The 16,167-nt window shown below is 39.8% G+C and overlaps 1 protein-coding gene across 1 annotated transcript in view; it reads left to right on the top strand.

The window, feature by feature from the left end:
- Positions 1-16,167, top strand: part of caska (calcium/calmodulin-dependent serine protein kinase a) — a 165,143-nt gene that overhangs the window by 74,382 nt on the left and 74,594 nt on the right. Inside the window, exons 4-5 of the mRNA XM_085375214.1 lie at positions 2,715-2,792; positions 2,946-3,018. Coding sequence (XP_085231340.1) covers positions 2,715-2,792; positions 2,946-3,018 — 151 coding nt within the window. The remainder of the gene's footprint in view (positions 1-2,714; positions 2,793-2,945; positions 3,019-16,167) is intronic.

Here is a 16,167-nt window from a genome sequence, read left to right as displayed (position 1 = left end):
AAAATTCACTACACACACCCGTGTAAGAGTCATTACCTCCTCCAAGGATGTATTCACTGTTAGGCTGCTCGACATGACTGAATGTTTTTGGTAGTATTTGTTATTATGTCTGTAAACATGAGAGCTTAAAAATGTTTGAATGAATTCTGATCAAACTTTGTAGGTGTGTAGAGTGGGCTCATGTTAACAATCTATTTGTGTGTGCATTACATCCACTGAGATCTTCAAGGTCAGCTTCATGATTTATTGGTTAAAAATGGTCAAAAAAATATTATAAAAACTATGATTCTTGCAAGTGTGGTGTTGACTTATAGAATATACTGTATAAAGTTTGTCTTTAAACATAGTGTTTTTTCCTAGTTAGTTAGAAACATAATTTAGTGTAATATTAAATAATAATAATAAGTTATTAGTTATTGGCATCCAGTCATTTACAAATCTTTACCTATTATTCATTACCTACTCACAAACGTTTTTCTAAAAGTAAATACTGTTCAGAGTGTGAGCTGCATTGGTGGAAGTTCTTGTTTGATATTTGTTAGAGTTGTTCAATGAGATATGAAAGATATTCAGAAGCCTTGAATCAGTTTGTTAGAGAACGTGCTGACTGTCCACTGAGTGGTGTAGAAGGCTGTCAGGACTATCCGTGATGGATATCAGTTTGTTCAGTGTCCTCCTCTACATCTCTGCTCTGATGCAGACTCAGCAGACTACAGCAAAGTGTACGCAGCAGTTTGATGGAAAATCTCTAACATTTTCAAGAATCTTGACTTCTTTAGGAAATCGAGATGGCTCGTCGCCTTCTTCTGTACAGTCTCTGTGTTAGTCTTCCAGTACAGTGTGTTGATGTGCTGTCCCAGGATAGACGCAGGCTGTTGTGGGACAGCTGATCACCATCTCTCTGGTAGTTTTTACATTTAGAAGTATTTCTGCTACACCACGCCACCAGTAATGCTCTATATCCTTCAATTATACGTCTAGCAAGTTGTTGTTTTTCCTAAGTATTTGACAATCATAAGTTTTCTTATTTTCTTATTGTTGCTTGAAGCTTATCAACGTCATCATCCAGTCACTGATCCAAACTACCTGAGGCCCAACACTGACTGCGTAGAATTTGCTCATTAGGTACAGTCACCAGAGACTGTCTGCTGATGCAGACATGGACAGACTGCTCGTCATTCCTCTTATACTTTCTAGTGCAGTCTCTCCATGGAGAAGACAAAGAAAAGAAAACTGGCAGGCACAAAGTCTCCTCAGAGCCTCGTGCTTACCATTTGAAGATGAAATTTAAGTCACTTGTGGAGCGTAGCACTCACTAACATGGAATCCATGACACGCCTTGAATTCTTAGTCTATATGGCTATGGGTTTAACTGATAGGGCAGCTCAACATGGCTTAGGTGGAGCTGAAATCCCTTATTGGGACAGGAGATTCAATCCAGAGGCTCCTGAAAATACAATTGAGTTATTTATTACAAAGCGGTTTGTGAATATTTGCAGTGGAGCCTCTTTATATTATATTATTTAATTTTTATTTATTCATTTATTAAAGAAGTATGTCTTGTTCAATGTTACAAAAATCCCTGACATCAAGTAGAATTCTAATATTTGGATAAACACTTACAAACATTCAGAAAAGTCGAGTACTACAAACAGAAGACGTTCTACACAGGAAAAAGTAGGTGAAAATACAGCAAAAACGTAGACTGTATTCAAAAGATGGACATAGCCACCACAGCATCATTCAACGGTCATTTTAAACCGTCAAGTTTAAAGTTTATATGAATCAGATGTACTAAGTGTACGATGTGTCTGACTGAGAAACTCACAGCATGCTCATACGTTTGCAACCTGTCAGTCAAAAAGTAGCCAGGCGACAAATCACGACCTGCTTCACTTTCGTTTTAGTTTAAATAGGACATCGAGTGATAGATACGATTTAAAACTGGTGAATGAGACCATAAACAAATCAGGAAAGTCTTCACCGAGATCACAGGTCCGATTGTATAGCTGACTACATCTTTTATATACTGTCTGTACTTGCTTTGATGTTCTTGGTGGGGTACTCTGACCTGCTGAGCTAACCTTTTTTCATGAGATAAGATCGGCTTCATTTATCTCCGTATTTATCTGTTTATAGTAATATTTTATGGGTCTTTTACTGTATTTAAATATTCCCTCAGGGTTTCAAATAAGGTTTAGGTAAAATGTTTTTGTATATTTTATTAATCCCCTGTAGGAAATTACTCTCTGCATTTAACCCATTCACTCAGTGAAGCAGAGTATAGGGACGGTACCTTGCTCAGGGGTACCTCAGGATTTGAACCCCTGATCTTCCTACTGAGCTATCTCCTCCCCCAATAATGGTGCTATGAAATACACTTTTCTACTTCCTAACTCTTAATAGTTTCAGAAGAGAATGCTGAAGCATAGCAGAGGCTTACAGAAATATTACCAGCATCATAGCAGCTTTTTTTGTGCTACATGTAGGCGAGCTGGTCCAGCTGTGCCTACCTCAACTCGCAGATGCTAAACACAATTACTGCTACTGACCTGTTTCTCCCATTTCACCTTCACAGCCAATCACAAAGAAGCGCAGCACTTGAAGTTTTAATAAGAATAGCCTTTCCTTCTTACTTGTATTTGTGGCCTGACCTTCATGCTAGTCTGACCCTCTCTCACCGTGAGTCTCTTTCTAATTTCTGTGTGTGTTAGTATGGATGGAGCGGACCTGTGTTTTGAGATCGTGAAGAGGGCAGACGCTGGCTTTGTCTACAGTGAAGCCGTGGCCAGGTGAGATTTTATGGCTTTGATTTACTTCCCTGAAAGGCTTCCTGATGCTTTTTTAAAATTATTTGAATCAATATTTGCAACCATGATTTACACAAACACATAACTCTGATGTAACAATGACCTTGCACTTTCTCTCTCCCCCCCCCCGCTTAGTCACTACATGAGACAGATCCTCGAGGCGCTACGCTACTGCCACGACAACAATGTCATCCACCGAGATGTCAAGGTATTTTTCATCTGCTTAGGTGTCCAACTACGAAGTGCAGCAGCCCACATTTGAAAGTTCAGTTGTTTCTGTTGTCACGTGTGTTTAAATGCAGTTTATGTTATTACATTTTCCTGCATTTTGGTGATGCATACTAAGTGATTAGACTTTTATCTAGTTTTGTCCAGTTTTGCTGTTTGCTAAATTAGAATTGTTGTGGCTCTGGATTGGCTTGTCTTAAATTTCCAATCCAGCTTAAATGGCCTGTATTTGTATAGTGCTTTACTTAGTCCCTAAGGACCCCAAAGCACTTTACACTACATTCAGTCATCCACCCATTCACATACTGGTGATGGCAGCTACATTGTAGCCACAGCTGCCTGGGGCGCACTGACAGAGGCGAGGTTGCCAGACACTGGCGCCACTGGGCCCTCTGAACACCACCAGTAAACAACAAGTGAAGTGAACGGGTGAAGTTTCTTGCCCAAGGACACAACGACCGAACCGGCAACCTTCCGATTACAAGACGAACTGCCAACTCTTGAGCCACGATTGCCCCGCTAAATACTTTTTGGATTGTTGGCCACGCAAAACAATTGGGTAGGTTGGGTGGTTGTACAGTTGACAAAATTCTTGACCTCCCCAAGTTTATTGAATCCTTGCAGCGCGGAGGCAAAAGCAAACATTTTCTATAAATGGGAATGGTGCAACATCAACTGTTAAACGTGTGACCGATTTATTTTTTTTGCCCATAAGTAAGTTTGCTAATAATGTTGGTTGAAGCTAAGAGAAGCAGTCAACGGAAAAAATAATAGCGCTGCTTTAAAACATTTTATTTAAATTTAAAAAACCCACAATGGTGGCGAGGGAAACAAAGAGTAACTGGCTTCTTTTTCACAGGCCGTTTCAGTGTTTATCTGTCTCACACACTCGACCAAACAACAAATACAAAATTAAACAAAAAGGTAAAAATCAAAATGTCTCTTCCAGCAAACATAAAATAAAAAAAAATCTCTGACGTAAAGTTAAGTCTTTTGTGCGCATCTCAAATAAATAAATGAATAATCCAAAAAGTAGCTATATTAATACTGAAACAAACAAGAAAAGAAGGTAAAATATTCCCTCCAAACAAAACGTATAAATTCTAAATGTGCAAATCAGTTTATATCGCCTGTCGTCATTTACTGGACTGACAAATGCCGGTTGGAAAATTTTTAAATATCGCCCAACCTTAATCCTCCTACAGTGTTGGTCAGGTTGTGTACGTGAAACACATACACAGTAACTACATGGTGGGTCTTCACCCAATTTTTGCTTAAGGTCACATTTGTTGTTTTACTGGCTCTTTTTGTACGTTCACATATATTCAACCTTTTGGTGACCGTATTTACTACTCACCACGTAGTTTTTATACTTCTGAGTGAAAACACTTTCGACTGGTGGTGAATGACATTAGTTTCGTCCTGGATTTGACTGTTTGTCACCCATGTCAACTTCTCAATACACTTTCATTTTCACAATGACAAGCAAAGTTTCGCATTCTTTTTTGTACTTCACACTAGGGCTGGGCGATATGACCCAAAATTCATATCTCGATATTTTTTAGCTGGATGGCGATATAAGATATATATCTCGATTTTTTTTTTAAAGCCATAAGTTAAGAACAAAAAGAGAGTTCTTAGTCACACTGTGTCCCAGATGTCACACGGGCACTTTTATTTACATACAGCGTAGATGTACATGAAGAAATTACTCAAAAATAAATTATCAGCATTTATTAAATAATCATGGTCCATAAATAAAAGAAAACAATGTTGTTTTTGTGCATAACAAAAAGCTCACAATTGTGCAGTGAAAATGTAAACTAATAGACGCTGAGCATAATAACAAAGAGACAGATTTCACAGCTGCACCACGTCTCTGAACAGGTGCCATTTGTGGTCCTTATACACACACAGTACGTATCACTCCGCGAGGCTCCTCCCCGGTAGCTGTAATCCTCCGACAATCCATCAAGCGGTGCAGCTCCGTAGCTTAGCAAAGTCATATTAAAATTTTTTTTGACAGATTGCTGAGCGCTGTGTACCACATAAAATCGGTTCGCGGTCAGTAAGCACAACCAGAATTCATACATAAGGCGCATTGTCGATTTTTGAGAAAATGAAAGGATTTTAGGCCGTGCAGCCCCTCCGGGCTGCATGTCGTTAGCGCGGTTAGCTCGCTAACACGTTGACGCCGTCCAGCCCCACGCACGGTAACTCGCTAATGGAGATTTTCCGCTTTCATCTTGTCATTGCCTGCAGGTGAAGCTATGGGGGAGGCGGAGTTGTGTTCAGTGAAGGAGAGGCGAGGCCGAGTAACGTTGCGTAGAGACAAAAGTGGACGAAAGAGGCAAACCTGCGGCTCCACAAGTATAATCATAACGTAACATAGACTATATCGATATAAACGATATTGTCACATTTTATATCTCGTATGAAAATATATCGATATTTTTAAAAAACTCGATATATCGCCCAGCCCTACTTCACACAGTTCATTAACCTGTAAGTCGTGGTGGGTCATAATCTGGGTCAGCCGCAGCATTATTGGCATTCTGGTTAAGTATGCTGTTTTGACAGCGTTTGGCTAGCTGCTTGTTTCCTACTACCTATCAACAAGCTCTGTAACCATTTCAGACCGGACGAGCCATTTGCTCGAGTTTTGAAAGCTAAGAGACACGCTTTATCCTGTCTTCCTTTGTTCTCTCCAACCAGTTGCGGCAGATGGCCACTCCTGACCTGGTCCTGCTGGAGATTTCTTCCTGTTAAAAAAAAGGGTTTTTCTTCCCCACTGTCACCAAACGTTTGCTCATAAGCGGTCATATAATTGTTGGGGTTTTCTCTGTTATTATATATTATTGTAGGGTCTTTACCTTACAATGTAAAGGGCCTTGAGGTGACGCTTGATGTGATTTGGCGCTATATTAATAAAATGGAATTGACTTAAATGTTTGTCCATTTTTGCTCAGTAAAGGAGTTCAGAAGCTTAATGACACAAGTTCTCCTTTTTCAGGTTTTTCATTTCGTAATGCACCAAAATTTAAATGGATCTGAATGTGCAGGCGGCCACTTTAGAATCTCTTCTATGACAGAGCCATGTTGTTGGGGTTCATGCAGAATGTGGTTTGGCATTGTCTGGCTAAAATAATTAATGTCTCGCCTGAAAGGTGTTTGGGTGGGAACATATAGGTCTGCAAAACCTATGTATACCATTCAGAAGTAAATTCACCTTCCCCTGGTACATTCGCAGATGCTGGTGTAAGCCCACAGAGAACAGCTATGATTTCTAAAAGGAATCTTTAAAAAAAAATGTATTGGTTATCGTCACGGACAGTTTTTCACTTTGCTTAGTTATCTTAAATAAACTCAGGCCCACAGAAGATGTGTTTCTGGCTCTGATTTATCCAGTCTACTTTTACCTTGCAGTCATGGATGCATTAAGTGACGTTCAATGACGGTGAGTTTTTGAGCACATGGTGTAATTTTAAGGTTGGAATTGTTTTCGGTCAATGCTATAGGCCACAGTCGATCAAGTGTTTCACAGCCTTCATTACAGAGTTTGGGTTTTCTTAATATTTCATTGATGTTATATACCGGAGATGATGAAATCCTCAAGTTTTTTTTTTGTTTGTTTGCGTTGATGAACCGATTGTGAGATTTTCCACTATTTGTTTTATCAGTAGTGCACAAGCAGTCGTACCCCTCTCCCAGTGAATGCTGGTATCAAATTGGAAATAAGGAAACATTTTTCACGTTTTAAACGTTTGATACGTTGTCCTTGTATTGCTTTCAAGTACATTTTGGGTTGTTATATTTTCCAAAGCATCCCAGTTTTTTGGGGATGGGGTTGCACCAGTTTACCACAGTGCACTTCCACTATTATTCCCCCCCCACATTCGAATCATTGGGGCAGTTCAACAGTGTAGAGCTGTTAAATATGAAGCAACAACAGGAGTAAAGGTTTGATTTGTATTAGCCAGTCACTTGACACAGTTTCCAATATGTTTTAAATCGAAAAAATTAAAGTTCAGTTAGAACTAATGTTTGAAAAACCGTAGTCCTTGAGTACATATTTAGGGTTGAAAGAATTTGAGTAACAAATGGACATGTTTTTCACTGCAGAAGACACAGAGGGGAGGAGATTGGTTGGCTGTTGTTGGCTCTGGTACCAAGCAGGTCCACAGCAGTACAGCTCTTCTGCGTGAGGCTGTAATGGAAAAGAATGTCAGCAGGGCTTCTCTCGAAACACTGCGGCTAAAGCTGACATAACAAGCTATGAAGGGAAACTCTGTGGATCATTTGTGCTGCTGCTTTTTTCGCTCACGTCAGACTATGTAGAACTGGTCTGACATGAGTGATGAATGAGTGAGGAATGTGTGATCGAAAGTAGATCAGTGTATCATTCTGCTTATGATGCCTTTTGCATCTAAAGTAGTCTTCTGTACTCTCTCAGTTCCCTGTCGTTGTGTGGAAATGAGAAACAATAGAGTTGCTAGTGGGTGTGGTTGGACCAGTGTCACACTGATTCAGTGACTCTTAATGTGCTTAAGCAGAGAAAGCTAATGCTATTACTGTTTCAATTAGTTACATGAGGGTTGAGTTATTCTGTAACATGTCCCGACATGCAGTGACCAGTATGCCCCTTTGGCTGCACTCTCTGACACACTCCCTATCGTAAAGAGGCTCTTACTGCTGGCCGTGGGGGTTATACTTTTAACATCACTCTGGGTTGTTTACTGCTAGCTTTGCGTTAGCTGTCTGTGCAGTTGCTTGCAACAGGCTGATGTATTATCAGCAGTTGTTTCTGGCCTGGACATAGTCTGCACTTACTGTCGCATTCTCAGTTTTTCATTGCTTCACTATTTTCCTCCTCCCTGAACACAAACTGAAATCAGCTGACTACGTTACATGTGCACAGCGTGGAAAAGGCATGCATGATTTTTTTTCTCTCTCTCTTATTGTGCAGATAACTGAGGAACCTTGTAGCACAAGTAATGACACAACTGTAACTATACTGTGACTACAGTAAGGGAAACTGATCATGTGTTTTAGATGTCATCACGCTGCTAGATGAGGACAAATCAGCATCAAGGCTCCTCCACCGGGATCACAGTCAGACTTGGTGTGGGATATAAAACGCTTTAATCAGATGTCATGTATACAAAGTGAAGCAACTCGTAGTGCTGAGTGTTCCTAACGAAGCTCTGGCTCCAGCCTGCTGTGTGATACATGGCAGTAAACAGTGGACTGGCAGCTCCTCTATAGTTTGTGCAGTGGTAAATCTAGATGTCGTGATATGAGAATTCTTCATGCTACTGCCGTGCGATTGATATGTAATACCTTCTCTTACGTTTCCCGTCAGTATCTCTCTAACACCGTCTGCAGCTATTTGATTATGTGCGTTCCTGTGTGAAAAGGTCAATGTAATCGCTTGCGTCAGTGTGTCAGTTGTTTGATTGCACGTCAGTCTTTGGTATTTGTGTGTGCTGCAAGCAGTAAGTAGCTATTGTGTCAGCCAGCTTTTATGACAAGTAGAGCTAGCTTAGGGAAAAAAGAAAAGAAAAACTGTTTTGCATTCACATACCCTGCTTCACATTTTTCTTTAGTGTAAAAGCACTAAAATCCCCTCTGCAGTTAGTGAGGTTAATGCTTTTACGAGATATTCACAGAGCTTAATTAGAACACTTTAATATAAGTACTTTACTGAGTTGGACAAGGCCCATATGCATATTTTGTCACAGTCAGCTCCCAGCTGTTGTATTACTATCTCTCTCTTCAGCATTGTGCCTTGGTATTAGTCATCATAGTCTATATAGTCATATCTCTGTCTTCACTCTGCGGCGCCCCTACATGGATCCCTGCTGAATCACCGGCTTAGTCTTATTGTCTTGATGTGAGCGATACCAGCCTGTGAGTTTGGAGGGGCATAACGAGATGATAAAGCTGCCTGTTTGCAGTGATAGTATGTGTTTCAGTGCCATTCACTGAATTACAGCCTTTTTTATATACTGTCCACACATTTCAGCAATTTAGAACAGAGTGAAATCATTGCCTAAAAACTGTATTTTATAATGCTAAATAGAGTGGTTACTACTACTACTACTACTCTACCTGAGCACTTTATACAATATCCCTTATTCAGCCATTCACACCAACATAAGTACATAGTACTTTCTGTCTAACATCCACACCCATCCAGTGCATAGGAGAGCAACTTGGGGTTAGCATATTTGGCATGGAATCAAACCACCAACCTTCCAGTTGAGCTACAACTACCCCCCTACTACTTTTACGTCCTTCTCTGTGATCTGGTTGTATTTGTGACAGAGTAGTTATATATTCTACTGACTGTTTTATTTCTGGAGTTCAATGAACCCCATTATTATCCAAAATCCTGTCAAAGTCCTTTTCATTTTATATTTACATTATTACTCATCGACATCATTGAGCATTTAATCTGAGGAGCATAAAAATGGTTGCTCAGATCCTGCCATGATGTTTCAGATGTCAGAGTTAGCTTTTAATTTCACTTTTGTCGTTGTTGTTGTTGTTGATAATTTTCCATCTGATGTGCAGCATCTTAAAAAGTTTTAATTACTGCACTTCATTTCTGTGGTAAAAACTTGGTTAAATACCATAGATGTTGGTATGTGTATCGCAGCCTCTGTGTCAACAAGTTTTCTCGTATGGAGAGTACAGAGTAGGTGTTACCGACACTGTGCTGGTGAGCAGCATGTTTGTCTGCGGACGCATTTAAATTCAAGGCTTGTTATTTTTTGGCCTTGTATAATGTGTATATCTGTATAACGCTGTTTAAATGTAACACAGTGACCCAGACCGCTCAAACTGAAACAACAAATGGAACTCACTTCCTCCTGCTTGTTGTTTCACCTATTTGTAGTCTCATGTAAAATGTCTCACAGTAAAGGCGGAGAATTTCCTGGAACTGAAAGATAAGTTGAGAGTTCAGGTATATATTAAACATGCATGCATGCTGCTGTAGCTTAACAGTTTACAAATAAAGCTTAACAATCAAATCCACGTCAATACTAACCAGTCAGATAAAAGTCATTGATCACATTGGTCCTTTATTTTTATTTAAGAGTGTTAAATGTTACCTCCAGCTTGTCATTTGTCAGGATTTACCACTTTTTTGTCTCATAGTTTGTTTTGGTATTAATGTGTGAATAACAAAACTGTATGTCTCAAAACCAACACGAGGAGGTCGCAGCCACCACAGACATCTGATTAAAATAGACAAGTCTAGCTCATCACTCTAAAATGGCTCCATCTATTTAACTGCAGGATGTTGACTTGTAATCAGCTGCATCAGCACAGACTTGCTATGATCAAGTTATCAACACAGAAACAAATTAACTGCAGTTACTAGTGATCAATAAACTTGGTGATTTTACTGAGTTGTAGTTGACTTTTAAATGTGACACATGAATTACAAATAACTAGTTTGTTATGTGATGCAGTAACTATGGGATGGTTGATGACTGAGTTACAGCCCCTTTACGATTCAAATTTCCCAGCTGTAATGTCTCGTTTTTGCCTTCGACTGTGATGAGGTCAGACTGGAGCTTTTTCTCAAGTTTGACAGATTGTTTTTTCTTTTTTTAATGAATTGATGCAGTTGTTGTCACCAGTGCCTCCGAGCTAAAAAAACAACAACAAAAAACTAAAAATACACGCACGTAATGTTATTTAATTGCATTAATTATCTTTACTTTCGTGTGACTAATGAGTTTAGTTCTCTAGAAATCTGCCTCTGATACACAAATTTGAGCAGACATGCTTTCAGTGAGAACAGCCTCACAGCTGCTACTCCAAACAGTAATTCTGATCACAATTTAATGCATTTAATGGGAAGCCTGTGAACTGTAGCTCTGAACAAAACCTGGTTTACATGCTTCCTAAATAGTCACTTGTTGGGTTAAATGCTGGTATTTGTATAGACAACCAGAAAATGTTCACCTATACATGAAAAAGTCAATTTTCTCCAGTCGTGTTGCTGCATTACATAATAGACATAAAAATAAACATCCTCTACTACGAGAGCTTAAAATGAGCACTGCTGTGATGATGTGTGGCGTTTCACGTGGCGTTCTGTTGGGTAATTCCTAATGTCAGCTTCACTTTGCTTTAGGCAGCTGTTGCCAGGTTGTCAGCTAGTTCCCCTGCACTAAAACTATATTTAGTCATCGCTGTTTTAAATGGAACATCTGTTAATATTTGAATCTAAAATTAGCCAGATTATTAATCCCTGGATTGAAAGAGCAAAACCCGTGGACTAAACTAGTCAAGTCATTATTGTGGAACAGACAAAGCAAAAATCAGTTTGTCTTTATAAAGTTTTATTTGTCAGATTTCAAAACGGATGCATTTCAGATTTTGAAATACTTTGATTACACAATACTAAAGCTAGCACAATATCACACTATACATATAGAGGGGGAACATTAATGGAAAATTAATTTCCTCTCCCCTCAGTTGCCCTTCACAACTGCAATTACAACAGACTTAATGTGCTTTAGAGTTGATTACTCTGCAGCAAAAAGGAGCCATCATTCAAGCCCAGCTGTGCAGCACCAACATTTTTTCACAGATTTAGGAAGACAGCAGTTGTACAGGATAACTTTGAGATGGCTTCAGGACGTGCATCGTGTTGTAAAATCATCCCCCAGATATGGTCGCGCGTCTTGTTGTAACCTTGCTGATCTCTTCCACCAATTCGGAGACGGGGGTCTTCCTGCCAAGTAGACGGCAGCATGATGTGTGCTGGACAGACTCGGTGAAATCTTCTTCAATTTTAAGTTCAGTGTCCTGCACAATGTTTTAAATTTCAGTCGATTTCAGATTTAGTTTCATTACACAACAGTAAAACAAAAACAATATCACACTGTATATAGAAGGGGAACATTGTACATCTAAATAGGAATTGGTGGAAACTAATTTTCCACTCTGCTCTCAGTTGTCCTTCGCAACTGCAATTACAACAAGCTTGATGTGCTTTAAAGCTGACGGCTCTGCAGCAGCAGTGGGGTTTAGATCCATCTCCTCAAAGAAGCCCTCGTCAAGGCCCAGCCGTGCAGCAGCAACTTGGTTGGGTTTCTGAGAGCGGCGTTTGTCCAGGATTTCATGTAAGATGGTTTTAGGACATGCATCATGCTGTGAAATCATCCCCCAGATGTGAAGTTTGATGACACGTCCCGGCTGTGGTCGATCGTCTTGCTGTGGAACTTCTGTGCTATCATCCCAAATCTCCCCAGACTCGATCCTCTGGAGAACTCGTTGTAATCTTGGGTCATTGTTGATCTCTTCCGTCATTTGGGAGAAGGGAGTTTTTCTCCCAAGGAGTCGTCGAGCGTGGCGTACACTGGAGAGGCTCAGTGAAACTCCCAGATCTTCCTCAATTTTTAGCTGAATGTCTTGCGCAGTCATCTTGTCATTGCTTTTTGTTATCTCATCAATGGCAGCCAAGATATTGCTGTAAAATATTAATAAGAAACAAGAAAACATTAGACAAACAGAAAAGCAAAAGTTATTTTCTGCAGGCTACCATTCAGTAATTCAGTCCTTTGATTACTTACCGACTTTCGCGGCAGGGTTGTCTCTCCTTGTAGTGAACCCTTGCAGTCCTCACTGAAACTTTAATGCCCAGGCTGGCGAGATATTGCTTGAAATCGTGTACTTGTCTCATTGCCCTCATGAGATGAGTCTCCTGGGATTCCTCCTTGCTGATTTGTGCCATGTCTGCTGTAGTACAGTATGTTGCGATCGGCAGCTTGGTAAATAACAGGAGCTTATCTGCTCTCATTTATATAGTTCAACTGGGTGGGTTCCAGTAAACTTCTGAAATACCCCATACTTGACCTAACCAATAGGAGTTCATTTACAATCTCTGTTCAGCAGAAAAGTAGTCAATCATGTAGTGTGTAAATTGTGGTCCTTAACGTGGATGACAAGGGGAAGTGTTAAAATGGCACGCCCACCAGGTGCAGGCAGAAAGGCACTGAAATGTTAATGATGTCTGGCTTGTTTTAACTGCCAGACAAAGAGCTCAAAAAGCCCCAATCAACTTCAATCAACGACTGACCCTTGACTAGGCATCACTGTCGTTGATGATCCGATATGTATGTGAAAGAAACTGCTGTAACTGACAGAAGCTGCAGTTTCAATGGATCCCAGGAGCAACAGCAGTGTCTATACACAGTGAGCCAACAGCTAATGGTCACATGATTACTAACGATACTTATACAGAAATCTTACATGTGAACTAAAATACATGGGCTTGTTTGGTACCAAAAAAAAAAACTGCCCGACGAGGCATTGATGGACATGTTTATTCAGACTCTGGATGTCAACAAGACTGCAACTGCTTTCAAAACATTATTCATGTGTTTTATTGTAATATTTTTACTGATTTTCTTAAATCTTTGAATCTGACATGTGCCCTCCATAAAATAATTAATAAATTAATAATTAATAAAAAATTAACACTAAATCTAATAAAACTAAACTGAAACAAGAAAGCTCACTCTGGACACTAACTGAAGCTAAACTGAATTTACAGTTAAAAGTCAAAAATGAAATAAAAATAAAAACGAATTATAAAATATTAAACTATAATAACTCTTGAAACTCTTGACACTTGAAACCAAGGACCAGCTGGACATCTAAAGTTGAGCCCTGCAACGAAGCAGTCCAAAATCCATACGGTAACGAAATAGACTGTTATAGTTCTGAGCGGTGTTATGACTCAGACACGAATGTATGAAATTGTCCTCATTTTAGTCTTGGACCCTTAAGTCTTAGAATTTAGAGGGGCCCTAAAAGTGTTGACCTTTTACCTTTATTAAATCTGTTTAGAGAATGTTTGAGAAGTTTTTAATCCTGTCACTGAAAAAAAATTCTAGCATAATGCAACTGTCATTAGAGCCGGGCTATTTTTGGAACAGGCCAGACTCTTATCCACGCTCCAAGCTATACCAGCGAGAAAATCACGATAAACTGACTCAAACCTGCAAGTGATTTAACTTGCTTATCTTATTGAATATAAGTGTTGAGTTAGCAGCTAAATTGGTAAATTTATATCATTTGCCTGGTTCTTTTTTTAATTCCTAGAACTTCCTCACAGTTCAGTTAACTCCCTGAGGCTGTTTTCATCAGAGTTACAGAGATACATTACATAACTTACAGCATATGGCTAAACCTCTATGCTTGGTCTGGTGAGGGAGTTAACTCAGACCAAACCTGTTAGTCAGTCTGATGATTTAATTTTATTAAGTCAGGCTTAGTGGACTGCTGGGATCATGAGGGAAGCTTGCCAGCCACACTCCTTTATGGTTAGTAAATGAATAGTAAATATTAAAAAGGCACCTTGTGTTAGAACAGTGAGGTAAAAATGCAGCTTTGACATTGTCCCACTGTTAGATACTTCTGTTATCAGTATCTAACAGTGACTCTGAGCCCCTGTCTCCAGCTCATTAGATGTACTGCTGAGACGTATGCCCTTTACAGGGGACACAAACAAAATAGAGCATACACATGCAGAGCTTCGGCAACAAAACTGTGCTTGTTGAATATGGAACAGTGTGAACGTGCCACAGCTTTCCATGCATAAAAGTCACTGAATTCATCGCAATCCTCTTGTTCATAAATCACCATGATGGCTGTGTATTCATCTTCCCACTTGCTTCACCACAGACCTCCACCAGTGACAGCAGCACAAGCGCGCTTGTATGTCTATTTTTGTGGATCTGTGTGTTTGTCTTTGGCCTCTCTCACTGCTACAGATTGTGTGCATGCAAATGCACCGCAAACAGCAAGGCAGGATGAGTTTATCTGCGTCAGCTTTGAAAGCAGAAGTTGAGAGATGAAGAGAGAAGCCAGCACAAGATTGAAGGTGAACTTTTGTGTTGTGGGACTGTTCATATATCTGGTGTCCAGAGGTGTGGACTCGAGTCACATGACTTGGACTCGAGTCAGACTCGAGTCATTAATTTTATGACTTTAGACTTGACTTGAAAAAATGTTGTAAGACTTGTGACTTGACTTGGACTTTTACACCAATGACTTGGGACTTGAATTGGACTTGAACCGGTTTACTTGAAAAGACTTGATATTTTACCCCAAATATAAAATTTAACATGCATATTATATAGAGATTGAAAATGTGACGTCATTCACGGGTAGAACCGCAAAGGATTCTGGGAACTCGTGGCAAGAGGTACTAGCGCACGCAGGCTTTCAATTAAAATCAGTCACACAGCGATAAAAAGAAACACAAAAATGTCAAGAAGCCGTTGTATTATTAACTGCAATAGCCGGTCGCATGACAGCCACGGGAAGCCGACGGGTAAAGAGATCGGTTGTTATCGGATTACGTCGTTGAAGAGAAATTGTTCGAGCCATGTTTCCGAAGTGACAAAGACGCGACGGGTGGCCTGGATTGCAGCCATTCAAAGATCAAATATAACGTCCCAGAACACTCCAGCTCACAGGTTAGTCTGCTCCAAGCATTTCCACAAAGGTCAGTCTGCTGTTGTAGTTAACATAAGTGGTGATATAGGTTACAAGCAAGTCTGGCGCTGAACAGAAATTGTCGTGCTATGCTCCTTTATTTATTGTGCATAAATAGTGAATTGTCCTGACACAATATTGCGTTTCGCTTCTGTTATTATGGTACATTGACAAAAACATGTACTTTTATTCACAGGATAAAACAGGTTTTTTGTATCACTAATTGCCCAGTACGATTACAGCATACAGTATTATTGTCACTGCTACATTTCTGTGATGGGTACCAGAAATTATTTCCACTACTAATTAATTACCGTTGAGCTCAAAGGTCCTATTAATAAACGGTTAAGGAATGTGTATTTATGACAACAATTTGTGAGACTGGTAAACTTATGATACGTACGATGGTCTTTCGTTCTACACGGTGCATTTCAAGGTCCTGCACCCATCCGTCGGTAAACTGTACCTGGGCTTGTTGCAGTGACCTGAAGTTACTAAACTTCATGAGTGTATGCACTCACTCCAAGAACCGTATGATTATAAATATGCATATAAATATGCTACGATGAGATAGCTGACTTCATCTAACTAGCAAATGTTG

This window comes from Diplotaxodon limnothrissa, linkage group LG16 (genome assembly GCF_057381915.1).
Source record: "Diplotaxodon limnothrissa isolate DT_005_m linkage group LG16, D_limnothrissa_male_GT1.1, whole genome shotgun sequence".
Taxonomy (NCBI): domain Eukaryota; kingdom Metazoa; phylum Chordata; class Actinopteri; order Cichliformes; family Cichlidae; genus Diplotaxodon; species Diplotaxodon limnothrissa.
This window is presented reverse-complemented; position numbering and strand designations above follow the sequence as displayed.